This window comes from Ictalurus punctatus, chromosome 23, assembly GCF_001660625.3.
Source record: "Ictalurus punctatus breed USDA103 chromosome 23, Coco_2.0, whole genome shotgun sequence".
Classification (NCBI taxonomy): domain Eukaryota; kingdom Metazoa; phylum Chordata; class Actinopteri; order Siluriformes; family Ictaluridae; genus Ictalurus; species Ictalurus punctatus.
Genome location: NC_030438.2, coordinates 14592830 through 14616277, shown reverse-complemented (window position 1 = coordinate 14616277; position 23448 = coordinate 14592830). Strand labels below are relative to the sequence as shown.

General features: G+C 37.4%; 1 protein-coding gene across 1 annotated transcript in view; it reads right to left on the bottom strand.

Moving 5' to 3' along the window:
* Positions 1-22970, bottom strand: part of itga8 (integrin, alpha 8) — a 109291-nt gene extending 86321 nt beyond the window's left edge. The window contains exons 1-7 of the mRNA XM_017453733.3: positions 22551-22970; positions 21958-22091; positions 13664-13764; positions 12552-12675; positions 9813-9874; positions 6021-6066; positions 142-267 (exon numbers count right to left, since the gene is read on the bottom strand). Coding sequence (XP_017309222.1) covers positions 142-267; positions 6021-6066; positions 9813-9874; positions 12552-12675; positions 13664-13764; positions 21958-22091; positions 22551-22747 — 790 coding nt within the window. The 5' untranslated portion in view covers positions 22748-22970. The remainder of the gene's footprint in view (positions 1-141; positions 268-6020; positions 6067-9812; positions 9875-12551; positions 12676-13663; positions 13765-21957; positions 22092-22550) is intronic.
* Between the last annotated feature and the right edge of the window lie 478 nt (positions 22971-23448).

Sequence of the window (23448 nt, the reverse complement as noted above, 5' to 3'; positions counted from 1 at the left end):
GAGTAACAACGATCAGAACTGGAACTGTTGTCATCACATCATTAAAAAGATGCAAAATCATTGCTACACCATATGGCAACCAATTATAAACCACACACACAGTGACACACACAAAACCACACACACAGAGCCCTCTATTACCCAGGTAGCTGTCGTCATAGACGTCTGAGGCGGCTGATGTCTGTTTCTCTCCCTGCACCTTTCGGAGAATTGCCTTCAAAGAGTAGCCATTCAAGATTTCCGCTACTCCTGCTGTGATCACTTGACCTACACACGCACATGCACACACACACGCACACACGCACACACTATGAGTTAATATATTACGTACAGAAGAGTGCAACCATGTACACATAGTATATGCAGCTCTGTGTGCATGTGACTAAAACTACTTATGTGAACATGATTCACAAATGATTGTTTTGTCTAGTTTACATGTTTGCTCTGGTTCACACCTCCTACATGTGGCTAATGCTGAGTTAAGCTTACCTCAGAAGTGGTCATTTTTCAACCATTGCACCTTTCGAGCTACAAAGTGTTAAAAAAAACAAAAAAAAAAAACAAAGCAAAACCAAAAAAACTCAAACAAAAACCCACTGGCACCTCCATGTTCATCTTTTGTTGCTATCTGGCATATTTAGCATATATAGCTATCGGGTATCTATCTAGTAGCAATCTAGCCAGCTAACTGTGATGAGCGATGTAACCTTCTCAAAACAGCCAACTGTATCATCAGTTTTATAATATTATGTACATTGATAAAAACTAAAGTAAATACTAGTATATACAGCTTAACTTGGTTCAAAGTAAAGAAGTGCTACTTTGTTTACTGTTGATGATGTGAGCAGCCATGTTGATTTGAAGTCACTTGCTGAAGTCGGGGTTGAGAAAACCTTCCTTAATTTCTGAGTAGGAATTCCAAGTTGAAGCAAGCTATAGTTACGGAGCTCTGAGTTTTAGTTGAACGCAGCATAATGCCGGAGATTCAGGCTTGAAGATGTTGTTGAAGATGCTGTTGTTTAAAATACTTATACAGGCATGTGAAAAAATAAGTACACCCCAAGACTTCTTTTTGCATCAGAAGGTCTGCTCTCAGGCTGAATTTGCTGGAACGGGCCGGTCCTGGACAAAATGACAAAGTCGTTTGAAATCTGCGCCATTTATAGATTATTTTCCTTACAGTGATTCCTTATGATGAATTTAAAATAATTTGGAGATCTTTTTAAATCCCTTGCCAGACCCACAGGCATCCACAACCTTTGTTCTGAAGGCCTTATAGATCTCTTTAGATCTTGGCATGATGACACCACACACCTCAGTAACACAGGGAACACCAGACACTAGACATGAGAGGGGTATAAATAAAACCGGTTCCACCTGCACTCCCTGAGCAGGTTCTAATCACTGGCACCCAATCATATACACCTGATTCTAATTTTATGGATTTGAAGGTGAATGTAGGGGTGTACTTACTTATTCCATGTGACTGTTTTTTGTTAACTGAAATTGTGAAAATTGCTACAAAAGTGTATCGACTTTATTAATATGCGCTGTTTCAAAGAGGATCGAATGTTTGCTTGTCCGAATATGTCAAAAAAGCCAACAATTTCCATGGGGTGTACTTATTTTTCACATGACTGTATGTACTTCTTACAGATAACAGTGTGTCATACAGTGCTAGAACCAAATGAGCAAGCCTATTTAAAACCCTGAACAACTCGATATGGTCTGAAGTTGGTGTGTGACTATTTAGTCATGTACAGCTTTTTTTTACTTAGTGTAAAACTAAAAAAAAAAAAAAAAAACTCACTCTGGACACCAAAGACATTTCTAATTGGCTACATTTGTGGGGGTAGAGAACATTGTGCAAATTTTATTTTTGGCCAAACCGTTCTTTAAAGTAAAGAAAGAATCTGTATTTGCGCTGGGAGATAGAGAGAGATTACATTACCCTCCTCCTCTAAAGGTTATACAAACTCATTATTCTCTTTTATTAGTAAAGCTGCAGGCTGTCCTGGGACCCCATCATTAATCTCTTTAAGTGTGTGTGTGTGTGTGTGTGTGTGTGTGTGTGTGCATGTTTTATAGGAACAAATGTCCCCACAAGGATAGGAATATCTGAAAGTTTTGACCTTGTGGGGACATTTGGCCGGTCCCTAAAATATCCTCACAAGGATAGTAAAGCTGAGTGCATTTTACACTAATTTAAAAACTGAGGATCGCGTTACAGATTTTAATCACTCGCATTCAGGTGTTTGGTGGAAGTAGGAGTGTGTACACTACACAAGAGTTCGCAAATGAAGTGTTCCCCTGGAGATAACCTGACAAAATTAATAAGAGAGCCTTTGTGGCATTGTTACTATTTTTGATGAAAACAAGAAAAGTGAAATAAGAGGAAACTGTAGAGGAAATATGGTTTGGGTAGACATGTAGTGGAGAAGATTGATTGCTCTGCAAAGAGAACCAGAGGTACAGTGCAAAAAAGTAGCTATTTTTATACAGTGCATTGCCAGGAATCATGTTTTTTTTTTGGTGTTTTGCAGCCACTTGGGTATGACATGACATGCCAAATCATTTCTTGTCAAAGCAAAATTATTGTTCTTATATATTGTCCTTGCCCTCCCACAAAATATATGATAAACAGGATTCAGGGATCTGCTGCGCATGACAGCAGATGAATTTGATTTCCTCTCGGACTCTAAATGATTCATCACCGAGAAAATCAAACATTCTTGAAAATATCAGAGGGCGGACCGATTGGTGATGATTCCCCCAAAATGATTCGGTGACTTGGAAATCGGGGCTAAAAATGTGTCATGTGCTCTAGGCTTAAGGAAAGCGCTCATATGTGTCCATTGTTAGTATAGTCCACACTAGTATAAAAAAAATACTTTATATACTCATAAAGTTTATAACTAGGCTCATAATAGTTCATAACAGACATTATTTATAAGCTTTCTAAATTCCTTAAAGCATTGTAAACATGTTACAGTTCATCATAAGGGACTTTACCTTGTTATATGTAACTCTGGCAATACCTTTAGGTTCACCTTATAATAATTATTGCACGTTACTAAAGCATTATATGATAGTGTTCAAGTTTATAATATGTTTACAAGCACTTTAAGCAATTTGTAAAGAATTTCAAACAGTTATGATGATTTATGAGTTCAAGCCTCATAGAAACTATTAGGAAAATACCATTAAAATAAAATACACAGTGTGTTACAGTGCACACACTATCGTGGAGGAGGTAAACACCCTCCATCTTGCAGCTCATATTTCTGTTGTTTCATTCTCCATGGGGCAAGCACCTCTTTAAAAAGCCAGAGATGCAGAGTTCAGGTCAGGATGGATGGCCGGAGCATGGAGAAGAGGTCAGGGGCAGACTTCAAAGTGTCAACAAAATTAAGTGTGTGAGTAAGAACAGTGGTCAAATGATAAAATATTTCAAGGGCGAGAATGGGTTTACACAGTGGACATAGGTTATGCTTAACTGTACTGTTTAGGCCAAAAAAATCCCTCATATTATGAGTAATTTTATATAAGATCACTTGATTACTATAATAGTTTACATTATTGCAATAGTTTCAATAGTACATATACTACAACATACAACATTCAATTCCAATTCAATTCGGTTTCATTTGTATAACATGCTTAACAGTAGATATTGTCACAAAACAGCTTTACAGAAATCCAGAATCCCTATAATAACTTAAGGAAGAAAAGAAAACCGCTACAAATGTACACTGTAAAGTCAGTCATAAGTAAGTGTGCTGAAAGCATGATCAGTATGAGTATACATCCTGGAATGAGCACAGGACAGTCTTTATGATTATAGCAGCAGTTCTTAGGAACAGTATTCAAGTGAAATTGTCCACTGAAGCAAAGATGACAATTAGACATAAAATGTTTTTGGATATATAGATCTAATTGCACTATTGGCTTTGCTGTCTTTACAGTAGAAACCCCATTGTATTACTAGTTAAAAGTTATTGATCATAACTTGTTGATTTGACCAGAAGGCAACCATGTGTATAAATCTCAAGTATGGATGGAATAAACATCGATAATAAACATTTAATTTATTTGGTATATGCTTGATAGTGATTTTAATCCAATAGATTTTTTAAAATGGCAATAGTTTGTGATTTCTTTAAACCAAATGGACAGCATCTTACCTCAAATCTATCCCGTGAGACACAGAAACCATAAGAGAAACTAGGGCTTAAGTGGGTTTACGTTCATCTTTGTTTCAGGGAAAATCCAATTTTATAAACACTGTTATAAACAGGATTCAGTAATATATTAAGGTAGACAGGATAGATTGCTATATTAATTTACTTACAGCAATATACCTCCAACTATCACAGTGCAGTAATTATTTGTGGACAGTAGTGGCTCAGCCATTAAAGGAAAAATCCACCGTTAACAACTTAGATTGATCTTTATAATTAATATGTGATCCAAGGTTTATTTTGTAATTAAATGTGACTTTGATTTGACTTTTCTAGCCTAAACTTCTTTCATCAACATGTTGGTGTATTTTTTTTACTTTGGCTAATAGTTTCTTACATTACCCGCTATGCCATTCCTGAGTGGAATTTAGCCCTTGCTTCAGCTCTACCTGAAGAAAGCAATGCAGCGGTGCTTTAGTCCTTTAGGTTGTCTATTGTAGCTATCTCACTTCCTCAGTTCTGTAGACTCTGCTCAAACAGATCTACTTTTAAAGCTTCACCTTTCATGCCAATACCGCTGTCAACACCAGTCTCATAGATCTCACAGATCACTAACTAGCCGATCCAAGTCTCTTCTGTAAGTTAATGCAACTGCGTCATATTGCTGCATTGCATTCTGGGATGTTGTGTCTAACCTTTGCTGATTCCATTGCTGAGTCTTTGCTGAGTCATTTCAACTATAATCATGTTTTGTTTACATTGAATTAATTGTGCTTGGTTGGTAGGCCAAATAATTCCTGATAATAATTTTCTGGAATTTGTGAAATGAATGCAATGAACTAATGTGTGAGCATTAACCTTTATGAACCCGGATGAGGCAGAAGAAGAAGAGCTGGCATCTTCTCATAATAGTTTAATGATTGGAAACATTAAGAGTTTAAAAATGTATTGTAATTCCATGTTCCAGTTCTTGTTCTCTCTCATACATATAACTGATGATAGCGCGAGAAATGTGGGGGGCCTGTGGATCGGCTTCATTTACATGCATCTGTTCACACACACATGGCTGCAATTATCCAACAATTTGTATTTATCATTGTACAAACAAACATGCATGCACACACTCGCACACATACACGCACAGGCCATATTGTTCTGACTTAGTTAGACGCTGTTACGAAATCCTGACCGGTGTCACATTCTTGTGCTGTCAAAAGCAGACACCTTCCTTATAGCAACCCTCACATAAAAACTATTACAGTTCAAGGTTATAGAAACGCTATACATACTCTATATACACATCTGTCTTCTTATGGTGGATTAAGTGGAACTAAAGGCTTAAGTAATGAAAGAAATACAAGCATTGTCCATCAGCGGCCTGTCATTAAAGCATAAATCCTCAGAGCATATTGACCATAAAGCTAAGCTCTTTTTGCTAGTTTAAGTCCTACAGTTAGCTACTGTATTCCCACAGCCCATTTCTAATCATCATTCATGCATTCACTGTGAAGAAACACAACTCTGTGACTTGACTCATAAGTCAGTTTCTGATTGGTCGAGCAGCAGGAGTGATGAAATTGGGAACGCAACCAAAATTCACTTGGACTGCTGTGCTAATAAATGTCACAGGATATTGACACATTGTTCTAAATATCTTTCCAGTTCTGCTCTACAGGGCAAGCAGCAGGATTTTTCCATTATTTTGGCAAAGATCTGAATTCTAGGATTCCCTTGAATCAATTTTGAATAGCTTTTTGTCCATAGAGACTGATTATGGATTTGATGGACTCAACAAATGGATGGAGGTATAATTGACAGAAAAAAAATATATTGTCTTACCTTGCCAGTAGAAGCTCCCTGGTCCTCCTAGTACTAATGTCCCGTCCTGAGGACATACAAGGAAAAAAATGAAGAAATGTAAATATCTGAATTAAAAAATCTGAATGAGGAAAGCAATACTCAACCTATATTTTATTAAACGTGTCAAAAAAATATAGATTTTAAATCCATAAATCCATCATGAAAATATATTTCCAGATTTTTATAAAACTACACTGGACATTGTTCAAGAAAGTAATTTACAAGCCTTCACATGGCTGAAAAGAAAACTGTTCTCAAAGTGCTTCATACTTCACAACCTGGTGTGTGGAAAATGCATTAATATTGTTAGAGCTCTGCATGGTTAAGTTTAATAAATGCATCACTGATTATAATGGTAGAGAAAGTATCAAAATGAACATTCTATCTACAGTATGTAATTGTGTAACTTTACAATGCTTGGGTATACATGAGTGTACACAATCAGATATTTGGTTATAATTAACCCTTTAAACCCGCTATACTCAGATACTCCTCACACTCTTATAACTACAGACAATAGTGTTGGGTTCAAAACCGTATTAGCCAATACCGAGTCAAGACCAAGACCATAGCCAATGGAGTCCGAACCAAGACTGAGTATGGGATTATCATTTTGTACAAATAAGTACACAGGACATACAGTACATATGACATGTTAAGGATAACCCAATCTTCTAGCAAGTGCTGCAGTGTAATCCTACTTAATATTATTGCTACATAAAGCATACTTTTTTTTTTCTTACATAAAGCATAATTGCTAGGTTTTTGTTTTATTAAAAGGAATGCAACAGGAAACAGTATAGCACATGTAAAGATTTGCAAATCAAAGCACATTTCCTTTGATCTAAGCACACAGCAGGTAAATAAAATGCATTAAATACAAGATGTCGTTTTGCCTCATAGAACTTTCCTGAGACCAAATACAGCTGTGCATTACTAATACTTGTATGATACTATTTTGATAGAGTAAAATTCCACCCGGGTATATGATAAGACCGAGACCACTGATTTGTGGTCTCAAGACCAGACTCAAAATCAAGACAGGCTCAAGTACCATAACACTAGCAACTTCACTATTAGTTTCATTGTAGTTATTGAATAAGTCATGCTATATGACAGCGATGTTGAATTCTCACTTCTGACTGGTCAGAAGGTGTGTATATTCAGGTATATACATACACGCATGTATGTTGTATGGAGGATGCTCCACATAAATAGGTTAAAAACCATGTGGAATTGTTGATATTGTGATGTTTTCTGTGAGGAGGTGTTTATTTAACGTTTTTGGAAGGAATCTCCAGTAGATGCACTTTAAGTTCTCTTATTTATAATTTCTCTGTAATGTGTAATCTACATTCGTTTTCTCTTATTAAATCAAACAGAGGAAAACAGAGAGGCTGGGGAGGAAACAACTGCTTTATAGCTGCTATAACATAAGTGATAACAGGAAGTAACTTGCTTCATGGACGTTCCACAACATTACAAGTAACTAGAAATTGATAAAAAAAAAGTACAATGTGTCATTCTTTAATAAATGAAAAATTGTAAACATTGGCAACTTGCTGTGTTATAAGTAATAAATCACTCCAGGGGGTATTTATAGGAAAATATTTAAAGGAAAATAATCCATTTCAGTGTGGTAATGGAATCACACCACCCCATTATTATTGATTTTTGTACTCTTTACATAGTTACTGAATAATAAAGTTTTACATGAAAAGAGCCGAAGACCACATGGGGTTCCATTTCCATCAGTGAAGAACAGGAATCTGAATCTACAGTGGGCACAGGCTCAAGAAATCTGGATAGACAAATATTGGAAAAATGTCACCTAATCTTGAATTCTGCTGCGACTTTGAGAATTTGGTGCCAAGAGTAAGAATCCATGGACCTGTATAGCCTTGTCTTAAAATTTCAGGATGGTGCCGGTGGTGTTATTTGTGAGGAATGTTTTCTTGCATTGCATTGGGCCCCTTAATACCAATCGAGCATGCCACAGTCTATTGTTTAGTGTATGTGTGTGTACAGACTGTGTAGCATCTGAGTACCTGCCCATGAAACTCCCTACATCTCCAACGTGTCCATCTCATGTCCTAACTGGTAAACTGATTCACCTCAACAATCTCATTTGAAATGAGTCAAAAAAGTATGTGTGTTTTATGAGAAAATAGTGTTTTAAGGCTCTGTACAGCCCATCTGGGTGTCCCAGCTGCTAATTTGGGGTGAAGGATGGGGCAAATGCATTGACATTACTTATGTGTGAAGGTTAAAATGATGTGTGTGTGCATCTGGACTATGTTAGCGCTGACACACACTGACGACAGACTAACAGGAGAGTGAATAAATATGCATCACTGAAGACAGGAAGAGAGACGTACAATTTGTCTACATACGCACAAAAGAAAATATAGTTATATTAAGAAAAGGGAGATGGCAAGGACAAGAGAAAGACATTGAAGGAAAGGAGGCCTCTTCCTGCTTTAGGAGGAGGTCAGAGGTCAGAATGATTTATCCATCTCTCTCCTTCTCCTTTTTTTTCCTTTTGCTCCTTAACCTTTTCAATACATTTGTTATATTGTTCTCATGATACAGAGAGGACGCAGCGAGGAAGAGATGGGAGGAAAGAAGGGATAAAGCGGACTTTCTCAATAAAGAGCGAAATTGTGAGCTTTTGTAGATGGGGATGGAGTGTAAATAGGTTTGGTAGGCGGACTAGATTTGATACGCTGCTGCTACTTGCTCTGATAGTCATATACAGACATAGAAAGAAGAGAAGCATGCTCCTGCTGCAAAGGATAGTGGCACGTATAGGTTGTAGGTTGGTTGGGATTATAAGGGTTACGTGGGCGGAGAAGCGAGGCTGTGGCGTGGCATCGAGGGAGCCGATCAGTGCTCAGACAGAGTTTCATGGCTGAACTGGGCATTTATATCATTTATAGGTTTATTCAGGTGTACCGTGTGAAGGGGATATAATTTTCTGATGATCCTATAGCTTCTTTTGACCAAAAAGGGCTTGAGTAAGTTGTCTGCAATATTGTTTTTTTATTAGCTTGCTACATTTAACAATGGGAATATCCTCTGGCAATCAATAAACATAAATATAAGGCTTTATTTATTTTTTTTAAGCTTGCATACTATTTTGCTACACACTCAAATGTATTTACTTTTTCTTCATAAAAAAGAGTACATACTTTTTGTGCATAGTATTAGTAGGTGAAATGAGATGCAGTAAAAGACTTGGCACTTTCTGGTTTCTCAGTAACATGGAAGGCTACTTTAACTGTCTTCTTAACTTATTAAAAAAAGAGCGCCTGATGAGAGAATGACTGTTTATAGTTGTTATAAAGTTCTGTAACATTAAATGTAACTATAAACAGTTAAACTTCTGAAGTGTCATTCATTAATAAATGTAGAATTGTAATCAGTGGAAAACTGCTGTGGTATGAGAGGGATAAATACTTCAGGACATGTTATAATAGGGAAATAATCAACTTCAAGGTGGTAACTCATAGTCACTTAGAATTATTCTTCCCTACTAGTCTGTGTAATTCCTTCCCATTTGCTCCCAGCTTTATAGCTTCTTCTCTTGTTAGCTTTCTAGTTTTGACCTTGGCCCTTTTTTTAAATTCAGCTATGGATTTGCCCTCTTGCGTGATGTTTTCTGAAGTGTCTGAAATAATATCATTTGTGTTGAATATTGCAGTATATCATATAAAATCTTATCAGCACATGCCTTACATACACAAAGTGGAGTAATGACGGAGCAGTTACCTTAGTGAATTCCACACTGAAGCCAGCCTGACAGAAGCCCTGTCCTTCAGGGTCCGGATTATCTGCACCAAAAACATCATCATTATTTTTACATAATGCAGTAGCAAATCGTAGTAATAATTTCACCAGACATCCGAGGAGCTTAATTAGTTCCTCTATTCTTAATCATGTTATAAGCTTATAACATCATTTTAAGTTCCTGAAATGTTGATTAAAGCACAATCAAGGGCCAGCTGGTATACATGGGCTAGAAGCTTACAGAAGATGTTATAAGGGTCAAAAAAAACGTTATGGAACGATATCGTAAAATCTCAGAATTTTCAGATTGAACCATATCATTCTAAGGTTATGATATTTATTCCTTCAGTTTCTGCATTTCATTGTAATAATGGTGCCATTCAAATAAATGCTTATATGGTTAAAAAAAACAAAAAAAAACAACAAGCTGGTAATAAATTTATTGTAAAAAATGTAAATCGCAGTCAGTGAGTTTATTCAATAATATTCACAGAAGATGATGACATTTGTCTTGAAATAACCCCCATACTTTGTAGGTATTTTACTGCTAAGCGAGCTGTCAAGCGTGTGAATATCATAAACCTAGCAGAGCTGGTGAAGTAAACACTGAGCTCTTTGCCTTGGCACTGTTGCTGTAACAACCTGCCAGGCAGCCACTTCACAGTGTTTATCAGAGAGTCAAGAGGACTTAATAGTCATTAGAGGCTTATATATCATCCACTAATTCCCTTTCTGAAGTCATTACAGATGTATACTGCCAAGCAAACACTGCTCTGCTAGGACTGAGTAGCTGCTAAAGGAATTATACTGACAGATTGGTTCTTTATGAAGTGGGTGAGTCTTTAAGTAAGCTCCCAGAGCATCACACACAAATACTGCTTCATGTAGTCGAAGCGTGTGTGGTGTGATGATTCCCGAATCAAAGCATTAAATTTGAACTCAGATTTTTGCTTTTGAAATGGCTTAACAATAAAATTGTTATCAAAGTTCCAACTGAGACGCCTCATTATTAACAGAAACGTGGCTAATACTCCAGCTAGCAAGGATGTACCACTTTATTTAATCAATACAGCCAATGTAATGGAAAACCTAAGACGAAAACAAGACGAAAACAAGACGAAACTATGACGAATATCAATATTTACCTCAGACGAGTATGAAAAACTAAATTTGTTTAGCTAAATATAGTGTAACTACACTTAGCATTGACTTCTGACTACACTTCTGTGATAATGAAAAACGTCAACAACTTGTGAACATATTGCTATCAGGAAGTGAATTCCACAAGAGCATTCAACAGTGCTGTGGTATAAATATTACTTTTCAGGACATTGGGCCACAATATTCTTAACATATTGCTTTCATATTTCTATAAAACATTTATCAACACCAATCATACTCAGAGTATTATATTACAACAACCACTGGTGTTACAGTATCCAGATAAAACTACATAAGTCTTAGCTATTATTTGTAAATTAGCCCATTACATCAATTTTGACCAATTCTTTCTTTCTTTCTTTAATAACGTCTTTCAAAATAATAGTTTGAATGATTTTTGCTCTTCATGTAATAGCATTGCTTTGCTGGTGGGTGTGTCATTATATGTCTTCAAATACCATGACAATATCACCATATCACCCCAATCTTCTCAACCCATCAAAGCACAGGAGCCGGCAGGAAATTACATCTAAACAAACACTATGCACTGCTTTGATTGCTGTTTAGTCACAGGCACAAAACTGCCTTGGCATCAGGCCTAGTGATGTGGTATGAGAACCAGTACGAATGTGTCGGTTTATTGTGGCTTCTAAGAGTTATACCACAAATGGCGCACACTTGTACATTGGAAATATGTTACATGCGAGTTTAAATGCCTCATGATTCATTTGAAGGATGTTTAATTTATAAGGAATATTCATGGATGCTTTATGAACAGCTTTATTCAGGAAAATAGTCATTTGCCAATTCCCAATCGTTAGAAAGCTCACGTCTATCACACGAGAGCTACAAACTGGGGAAGGTAACACATGCTTCCTCCGAGACGCGTGAAGGCACCGCATCTTTTTGAACTGCTACATGTGCTACCCCACAGGATGACTGAACACACTCCAGAGGAAATGCATTAGCTCACAGGCACCCATGACTGGTTAATGACACTGACAATAAGGTGAACGCCTTTCTGTTGAGAAATATTAACTGATTTTTTTGGAATCGCTAAGCCACATGAAACATATACCTGCATTTCAGTAAATACATTCAAATTACATAAATTAATGCATGACATTTTATTACATTTACGTTCATTTAAATAAAACTACTCAAAATATGTCCATGTGTCTAAGCAAATTTAAATAAAAGAACAAGAGAGTGTATGTATACACAATTTTATTATATTTATTTATTTATTTATATAAGTTAAGGTTTTATCTATCTATCGATCTATCTATCTATCTATCTATCTATCTGATTATTTATTTAGTTTGTTATTTAGTTGTTTATTTGTTGATTTATCTATTTACTATGCATTTTTCAAGCTGTCTAGTTTTTCCTACACTTCAATATTATGGACTATTTTGTGTAAATTCATGAAATATAATTGCAACTAAATCCATTTCCTTTATAGGTTGTAATGCTACAAAATGTGGAAACATTCAAGGGGGGTGAATACTTATGCAAGACACTGTATACACAGTGTGTGTGTGTGTGTGTCCGACTCACTTGTTCTGCAAGGTGAATACTCTGCATAGGCACTGAAGTTCTGCACAGCAACATAGCACGTGCCCACTGGATCCATCTCACCGCTGATCTTTACTGTTCGCCAGTGATACAGAGGTGCACAGGCCTGCGGGTGCAGACACCCACCCACACACCCACCCACCCACCCACCCACACACACACACACACACACACACACACAACAGGGCTATTTTACTATGAAAAGAATGCAAAATAGAAGCATTTTCACTGTTTAACAATAATTCTGGCAGACATAGAGAGAAAAAGATAAATTTCTGTCTGGGGAATTATATTCACGTTTGCTCTGGCTGCATTTTTTAATCCGAGAAAACAGAAATGCGTAGTTTTCAGATGTCTACTGATACACTACTGTAGCAAAGGGTCGAAAAAAGTAAATGCTACGGTGTTGGTACCCCGGAATATTTATTTATTTTGTTGATTTCTAGAAATAGACACACAATCACCCTAGACAGCTTAATTGACAAAGGCCGGCCATGTTTTTTCGCTCTTATATATCTTGATAAAATGTCCTAAACATACACTATACAATAAAAATATTCCATTTCTGTACTGTATTTTATAAACCACGCTTCCATCTTTTCTGCTCTCTTTGTAAGGTTGTATTCCACATCCGTCCTACACCATGAACACCTCCTTGTTTCTAATCATGTCTTCGTAATATCACATATGGCATTACAAATATTCTCCCACATAAAACTGTCACTGTAATCTGAACAGTAATCTAGGCTATTTACCTAGCGATGGATTTAATAACTGGTAGATCAACCACGTGCTTACATTGCCAAGAAACCCTCAACAGCTTGAAGATAGAGCAGCGTTTCCCCACTCCGTAAATCTTCTTTTCCTCTTCATAACTGCGCAACTATGCATATCTTAGGCACGATTTAACATCCAACCACATGTGCCTTAATCTCACAAACCACCAGCTTTCGAATGCGTATTGATGGAATGGAAAACACAAAGTCTAACCAGTTTCCATCTAAGGAGACCTAAAGTAATTCATTGCCTATTAGCATGACTGATGGAGCCTCGTTAGGGCCATTCATAGGGCTAGATCTTTCAGGAACACTCACCACTACTTTACCCCTGTGTGTTCGGACAGTAGCTCCAAACCACTGGTGGGATTTGAACTCCAACGGCTCCCGCGTCCCATTCACCTTAACCATCCTGTTATCTGGGAAAGAGAAAGAGATAATGAGTGGGTAAAATGAACAAATAAATAAAGAATTGATATAAAAACTGAAAAAAAACCCACAATGCATACATACTGTATATTTATTAGTATATCTCCACTACTAATAAATACACAACATCTGTTAGATTTAGACCGTGATTATAGCTTTTTTTCTTAAATAGTGCTTTAAGATTATTACTATACTATATAAAATTCTGTAACAAACTCTCCAATAACATGTTCTCCATACCAAATTACAGTGTATTATAAAGATCTAACGATAAACCTGCCATTAAAGAAAATAACTATATCCGGAGTTTGGGCAGAAAATGGAGTCGCATAAACAGAAACAATTCCTCTGTATAATAGTAGCAATGTTGTGTGTAGAGATAATGTTTTAAAACATGATGAAAAGAAGTGTTGAGTTGTTTGTAACTGAAATGCCCCATTCTTCAAAGTGAGCTTGACGTAATTTTTTTCACCCTGTCCATTACCATGCATGGTAACTTTTCAACTCACTATACAAGGGGTTATAATATATTAGGCTGTAACATTATATTAATTAATGTGAGTAAGTCAGTATTTAAAATGATTGCTTGATCAAATATTTGTAGCTAGCGCCCCCATCACTGTTGAATCATCCCATGCCATCCTCCTATTGGTGTCTTTTTAGACAAGCATCGTAGCATGCTCTGAGATTATAATTAAAAGTTTCTGTCACTTCTGGAACTTTGTCACTGGCTGTCTTGCCTTGGTTGCAGTTAATCTTTGAGTCACCTGTGAGCATGTCACATTACGCATTCTAGACTGCTTATCTCTTCTCACCAAAAGAATACTTTCACAATATGAGATTTTGTACATCAATAAAATAATTCTATGTAACAATTCAGTGTAAAGCTGGCTGTAGTAGCTTGATGTTGGGAGCTCACAGACAAATCCTGATGATACCAGGAGTCCAAGAGAGACAAAATTGCTCTCGTGATAGAAAAGAGCAAGCTAGAACAAGGTGTCAATTGGCTATGACCAACTTGGAACAAAATGGGGTAAAAAAGTGACAAACCAATTGTTGTCAAGTATACATTGATACCGTGTAACTACAATATGGCTAGAAAAGAGAAACTTTGCTCTTTCACAAGTGATTTACAGAAAGTAAATGAATAGCATGAACAGAGATCTACCGAATCTCCTAATTAGCAGTTGGTGTATATATAAAGATATATAAATAGCTAACCTAATTAGTAGATAGATACAACATTAATAAAGTAACAGTATGAATGGTGTTCTAGCTGAGATAGGCTCACAGTACATTATGGTCCGTTGTCCACACCATATGACTGCAACACATAAATAATGACTACCAAGAACTCATGCCTGAACAGATTCTATGCATTCTAGCCTTTGGAACGTTTCTTAATAGTAAGAACACTAAGGACAAAAAATTTTGGCCAATTTTGGGCATGTAACAGAAAAGTCCTCATTTCATAACAATTCCTATAAAAATGCAACATTTTTCTATTCGCCAGATTACTGTACATTAATGAAAGATTGTTGTTAACCATAGAGTCTCTGGATAAGTGTGTGTGTGTGTGTGTGTGTGTGTGTGTGTGTCTGTGTGTGTGTCTGTAGGGGGTTCAGTGTGTTCCACGACAGACCTCGGGTCACACAGATGGCTCTAGTTAAAGTCGAGTATGGCACAGTCCACACTTCATTAAAATGCAAGAACATTAATCTTTCATCTGCCTCCTCTTCCTCCCGCTGTCCTCCTATTACACTGTCCCTTACATTAACTCAAATCTGTCCTGAGAAAAAGTCTGGGTCAGTATAATGCAATATTGCATGATATGATGATATATCTCCTTCTCTGCTTATGGATGGGTAATAAGAGCTAATCAGATGAATTAAATGATGGATGGATGGATGGACGACATATTAAATACTAAACATCCATCTATTACTCATTAGTCACAAAACACAGGATATAGGATTTAGACTACCTCCACTATGACTTTACCCAAATCCAGACTTACGTAAGCCGAGGAATAAAACATGACAGGCCATGCACTCAAATAATCAACGATGAGAATCGTAATTACCGTTACCACTCAAAAGTTGATTAGTTAACTAATAGGAATGTCTCGAAGTTTTTATTCTGCTTATTTTATTCTTCTTATGAAACAGTGATTTGTCAATCACGGTTACATTTTCATTTTAAATGTATTAATCAATGATGAACCACACTTTTATAGTTTTATCCATTTCTATTTAATATTATGAAACATCCATGAGACAAGTTTCTGTTAGCTCTTATATTATAGCAGCTATAAACATTTGTACCCTCACCAGCCTCTCATTTTCTATTTCTACTGAAGCTATTAATACAAAAACAAAACGGTTATATTACTGAGAAAATGCAAGTGCAATGTCCTCTGAAGACTGTTACAAAGCAGAGACACTGGAGACTCCTTCAGTGAATGTTAAACATCTCCGTATAGAAAGCTACACAGTGTCAACGGTTAGACTTTTTACTGTGTTAAATAACAGTGCTTTTTAATTCATTTAATATCAGGCTTATTATGCGAAACATCCACCATACAAGTCCATGTGAACGATAATGAGCGCAACACTATCAACATGTGATTTGAATTACAGCCGGAACTACTTTCAGGGCTGCTATTACAAAATGAATAAACACTTACTGACCAGCCAGTATTGAAAATTTAACAGCACTGTGGTATAAAGTCCACTAACGATATCCTATAGTGCTTATTGCTTCATGATTGGCTCAGTCTATTACTGGAAATGCTCTTCAATTTGACCAATACGTCATGAAAATGTAGGAAACGTTCCTCAATGACCGTAATGGTCATTGCATGTGGAAATGTCTGGCTGAAATTGTGTTAAAAACTACACTAAACTACACTAGTAGAGTCCTGAAACCACCAAACATTCCAATTTTTTTTTTTTAAAAACAAGGCTGTCATCCAACACAGACAAGAAACATGCATGCCAACCATCCCAATACCTCATGTGTTAATTAAACCCATTCTGCTGGTTTCTCCTCAACAAACTGCATAAACAAACAGCAGGGGCTCATTTAAAAGTTCAGTGCTCAGTGACCTGTTTTACTACACACTCCAAAATACAAGCCAAACAATGTCAGCTGCTTTTAAAAGCTGGAGGACTCCGCTGTTATTACCATCTTGTAGTTCTGGAATAATGGGACCTGACGATTTCATTAATACCTTTAAATAAACCAGAATGAAATGTGTTATGTATCAAACTTATTGGAGTCCATACATGTAGATCTTCTTAGTATTAGAGTAATGTCTGGAAGCATTCACAGTGCATCCGTTTAACTGTGTTCAACAGGTTATGAGAGACAAGATTAGTGCTTTTTTTTTTTTTTTATCCTCGTCCTGTATGAAAAGTCAGAATTTCCACTCAGCATAGGTTTTCCCATGTGTATTAAACACAGTGGACTGAGCTGTTTATTGATGTATATCTAGGGGTGCAGTTTTTAAAAAAAATGGTTTTAAATTATGTTTCAAATCAAAATGTGAGCAAGTCGAAAATTAGCTAGCTAGTTATCATATTTATCATACTCACATGCTTGCTAGCTAATGTTGTACTCCCTCACATTTACACTCTTTTCCTTCATTCGGGGCAACTAATTTTGCTAAATTAGCTAGCAAAAAAAACATTCTGGACTTTTTTGACCGGCATTTTTTTTGGTCAAGTTTCAGTGTGTGGATCTTCTTGCTAAAACTAAGTGATGCAGACAACAACATTGGCCGGGGTTGGGGGGGGAGGGGTTGGGGGTACATGCAGAGACAGCAACAACTAATATAGCAGAACCATGACTGGATACTGACCTTAAGTATACAAATATCTCCATGCAGGTATTTAACTCAGATTTGGGTGCTTGGTGCTTGTGCGGTATGGAGAATACATCAGTTTTATGAAACTAGGACACAACCTTTCCCATGTATCTGCTGATAGTAATATACATAACACACATGGTATTGTTAGTGTAGACACTTCAAAAGCACAACCACTACCCCTATGTTAAAGCTGAAAAAGCTAGGACCTGTTTTAATTACAATTCATATTTCTGATTGCAGTTTGCCCGTCTGAAGCCACTCCCATACTTATATTTACCAAATTAACGCAACAAATGTAACTTGTGCATACATCCAATACACTCTTTTCAATACAAGAGCTAACCATATAAGTCATAGTTGGGTTACTATCTAAACCAAGAAGCTAGCAAGCAATTAAATGTAAACAAATCTGTGATTCCATGATTGGGATGCCGTTTGTGTCCCACTGATATTACATTTATAACTGTATAAATGTAAAGTAACTGTTATTTCCAAAGATGATTTTCAAAGATATTGTGATATTACGTGGTGAGGTCCCTGAACCTACACTCTTTGAATCATAGATACATCATTTAAATGTTGTTAATATCTTCATACTATTAGCATGGTTTCTATTTAACTACATAATGTGTAATGAATGTTAAAAACACACACACACACACACACACACACACACACACACACAATCCTGTTACTTTTAATCCTGTTACTCATTTAAGGGCAAAATGTAACTGTAGAATCATCTAAATGTCAAATGCGCTAGAAATGATGACGTACATTGAAAGTATTGTGCCCCGAGAGCTGAGGTCCCATTTAATGGCCTAGCAATTTTTTTAGAAATACAAAACCTTGATATCATCAACAATGGTGAGTTAGTAGAAATTATCATAAATTTAATATCAGCACATGCCTAAAGACATTACAAATGTGGAAATGATGAAGAGTGAGTTTTCCTCTTAAACTCAAAGCAATGGAATGTGTCTGGTGTAACTCTAGAAGATCCAGATACATCACTTTGTAAGTCTCTCTTTCTTTCTCTCTCTCTCTCTCTCTCTCTCTCTCTCTCTCTCTCTCTCTCTCTCTCTCTCTCTCTGTGTGCACACCAAACAAGTGACTTCATCAGGTATGTGGTAGTTTACAGTGTATCAAATGAATTTAGTTTGCTTTGTCTTTAACGCATTGGTCATTTATCAAAGTTGACCAAAGATCTAAATTTCCCCCGAACGACGTCTGGATGCCATGGTGGGATCAGGGGTCACGACAACGTGACTAATGAATCTGATAATGTGTGTGCATGCACTTTGAGTTGGCTAAGCAGAAAGGCCTGAGGTGGTGGGGGTGTCTAAAGTGTTTCTCGGTGTCTAATAAAAAGCAGACACCTCTCCATGTGAGCCAACCTTCTTGGCTGAGTTCCACTAATTCCCCAAGTGTTTTTTTTAAACACCATGTCCCCTCGCTGTCTTCCTGTCTGTCTCTTTTTCCCACCTCTTCAACTCTATCCCCCATCTAAATAATACACCAGTACTTCTTTCAAGTCGGTGTATATACCTATAACTCCAGCTTATTACCTGTAAACAGATACAGGCTTTTTCTTCCACACACAAAACAGAAATTATGAAATGGGGGTGCACAAAAACTGCATGCATTGAAAGTGGCAAAAACCTTGACTGAAAAAGTCATTGTCTGCATTTTTAAGGATAAATGTAATAATGTATTCAATTCGATAATTCATTTTAACCGTATAGAGAATTAGAAATTGGAGTTAAAAGGATGTTCTATCCTCTTCCACATCAGTCAGTGCTTTCAAACAGTGTCAACTTGTTTAATCCAGATTATCACTTGTGAATGGCTGTTACTCACTTTTAGCCAAAAAAAACCCCCCACATCTGTTTTCACAACAGTCGTTAACAGTGTTGGATTATCATATTATGTTACTTGCAATGAAAGTAATTGCTAAAATATTGTTATAATTGTACAGTTGTTACAGTGGTGGTCTGCCTGCAAAGATCATGTTTGGTACAGATGATGTAGACAAAGTATAACATGTTTAAATTATCTACAAAAAAAGAAAAAGAAAGATATTAATAACAAGAAATTTAGCCAACAGACCCAGCTGAATTAATGAGCAACTATTTCTCCACAGATTTTAGCATGAACAGAGATCAGTTGAGTACAGAGACGACAATGAGTCTCAAGTTTAAATGGCAGAAAGACTTTTACCTCAAGTGATAAGACAAAGACTGATGTGGTGTGGAAAATTACCAGCTTTGTTGATAGATATGTTAACTTTTTTAGACCCCTTTAATGGTTTTACTTAAAACAAGAAAAAAATCTAGCGAGTTTTAAGTGGATAGTGAGGACTGTCCTGCACTTAATACAGCTCTCTAGCTCACATCACAGCTGCTGATTATGCGAGTTGAAAAAGCAGGTTTGGCCAACTTAGCAACAGTGTGCAGAGCCTGACAGTTGTACAAGCCATTGTTCCCTATGACCAATCACTGATCACCAATGTTTCACAATGACCTTTGATTAATCACCCCTGTTTTACACTGACCAATCACTGATCACCACTGTTCGCAAGACTAATCGCCGTTCACCACTGTGTCGCAATGACCAATCACTGATACCACTCTTTTGCAACGACTAATCACTGATCACCATTATTTCATGATAACGAATCCCTGATCACCGTTGTTCCCCAATGACTAATCAATTATCATCACTTTTTTCGCAATGACCAATCACTGATCACCATCCTTCCCCGATGACCAACCACTGATCATCCGTTTGCAATGACCAATCACTCATAATATTTGTTTCTCAAATGACCAGTCACTGATCACCACTGTTTTGCAATGACCAATCACTGATCACACCTGTATCACAATGACAATGAACAATCACTGATCACCACTGTTTTGCAATAACAAATCCCTGATCACCTGTTTTGCACTGACCAATCACTGATCACCCCTGTATCACAATGGCAATTAACAATCACTGATCACCACTGTTTCGCAATGAACAATCACTGATCACCATTGTTTCAACGACCTGTTGTTTTTTCCAACAGCACACTTCTTTGTTCTTTGCTTTAAACTCTATTCTCAACTGCATTTACAAGTACTAAAAGTGAGTTATTCCATCCGTAACCTTTTCCATTATGTCTAACTACCAACTACTCAGTACCACTGCTTCTTTTTGTCTACATTATTCTGGAGCTATGCGGCACTGACAGTACCTGCTGTACGATCATGATCATAAGGAGTCAGTTAATATGCAGGTTAGTTTGTGCTGACTTTTTGAACATGCCTTAGCTACTTTACCCTGAAAAGTAGCTAACATTCATGCTGTTTCCCACAAAGCAACAATCCAGTAGACCCACACTGACATTAAAGTTTTTATTTTTATTTTTTAAATCTCTGCTGATTAAATCGCCTTTAGTAGCTTCCTTCAATTTAGGATGAGGAAACTAGATATGAGGATGATAAGACATAGCAAAGACAATCTTCAGAGTTCTTCAGTGTAGACAGGGCAACACCAACCCTACCTCTACAACAGCTCACATTTACCGGCACAATACGTCTGACAGGTCACATGCATAGAAAGCAGCTCAGAAACCGCAAACAGCATTTGGCCTACAGCGATCCTGGCATCTGCTTCCCACATGACAAGCGCAATTTAAACATGACCTCACAGTTCCGTCAGCGCTTAAGCCGTTCTTTCATGGAACCTTGCGTTTCCAAAATGCCATTGCGTTTGACTCCATTGCGTTTTCACTGCGTAAAACCTACAGTCATAATGCATCGCATAACTCGAGCCGAAGAGTAAAATATAAATAGTGAAAGCATCGTGTTCGGGAACATGCGCGCAGGACCCCTTGTGCGTCAGGATGTCAACTGCGCCACATTTAAAGTTACGCGCCTTTCTCGGGCAGCGCGTGGTAATTACTCTGCTCCCCCGGTTTAAACCAAACCATATGCGAGGAAATCAACTCAGTCTTGGATGTGGGGTTTGATCTTTTTATTGTCGGAGCCGGAAAGTGTATAAACTAAGCCTCACACAAAAAAACAACAAACAAAAACAAAACAAAGAAAAAAAAACAGGAGGATTGAATGAAAACAAACGTTAATTTTATATGTGCGCATTCAATTCTATGGAGAAGTGTGACTTTGGATGCATCCTCCTTGATCTATGAACTAAATACGTGCATGCATGCATGCATTAATTAGTCTACAGGCTGCAATACAAGAAACATGACATCGTGTCCTTCTTTGGTGATAAAAAAAAAAGATCATAATTGTGTACCCACTTGCTTTATCGAAAGGGATCTCGCGGCATGAGTCCTGCTCAGATGGAGGCCAGGAGCAGTAATAAACCGCACCGCCCTCCACAATCCCGGGCTGGGTGGTGTTGGCTTTGGGAGCCCCGACCAGCACTGATACACTGCACAGACAGAGAGAGAGAGAGAGAGAGAGAGAGAGAGAGAGAGAGAGAGAGAGAGAGAGAGAGAGAGAGAGAGAGAGAGACCATTAAACTGCACGCACTTAGACCAGCATCCAGCATGCAACACCAACTGCACCTTCACTTAAGACTATAAATGCTAGACAGAAAGCAGGATACACGACTCTGAAGTCAGGAATAAAGTGTTGCTGCATCTCCGCCTCACAGCGCTTTGTAGTAAACAAATGATGATGCATCCAATTCAGGCAGAACTGACATTCTTGATTTGAATGCAGAATGCTTAATTTCAGTGTTTAACCCTAGATGCATGATGCATTATGATGCATGCATCTTAACTAAGTCGAGGTGCTATACAATTGTTATCCATCATTTCAATTAATAAAACGACCCAGTGCATATAAATGACTGGAACATAGCATGCAGAAGTTCTGTGTAACTCACGCGCTCCTGTACTGCGTCGGTTGGTAAAAGTCCACGGAGTATCCAAAGTAACTCCCTGCGGGTCCACTGTACACAGCGGGATTCTCCAAATCCAAGTTGAAAGCAAGGATTCCGCAAAGAAAATCAGACAAGATTAGACTAACCGAGATTAGAGAAGAAAGCTCCCGGAAAGACGCTCGAGCCTCACGCGCCAGCATCGCTGCACTCCTGGTGTCAAGCACAAACTTTTATTCGTAACCAATAAGCAATAATGCAGTGTGCAGAATTCCGCAGCTTGTCCCGTTATTTTCACCAAGTTCGACTGTCAAAGTCCCTGCGCGTGCTCCATGCGTTCCGTTTCATTCAGCTGCACGCGCCTTTCCCGCCGGACTGTGTGTGTGTGTGTGTGTGCTCGCGCTGTCCGCGCGCACACCATTATAACGAGCTACGCGCCCGGGCTCCTTCACCACATCACACAGCACGAGCCCTCAATACGTCATCCGGCCAAGTCCTTATATGGAAACAGGCCACTTGTGAGGAACGCGCGCGAACGAGGTGAGAATTTGATTAAATAGACATTATTAGAGAATTATTGTATACTCTTACTTTTTAAAAATGTACAAGGAAAAATCTGATTTTTTATGTCCACAATCAGTGTGTGTGTGTGTGTGTGTGTGTGTGTGTATAATATATATATATATATATATATATATATATATATATATATATATATATATATATATATATATATATATATATATAGTTTTGTTAATATGTTCCACAGTGTACACAAGTTGTGGGGGGAAATGCCCAAGTGCTGTGTCTTATTTCGACGTAATATCTAATTGTTTTGACTTACTAACTTTATTTCAAGACATGTGATTTTGACTTAGTATGTCAATCGATCAATAAGAAAACA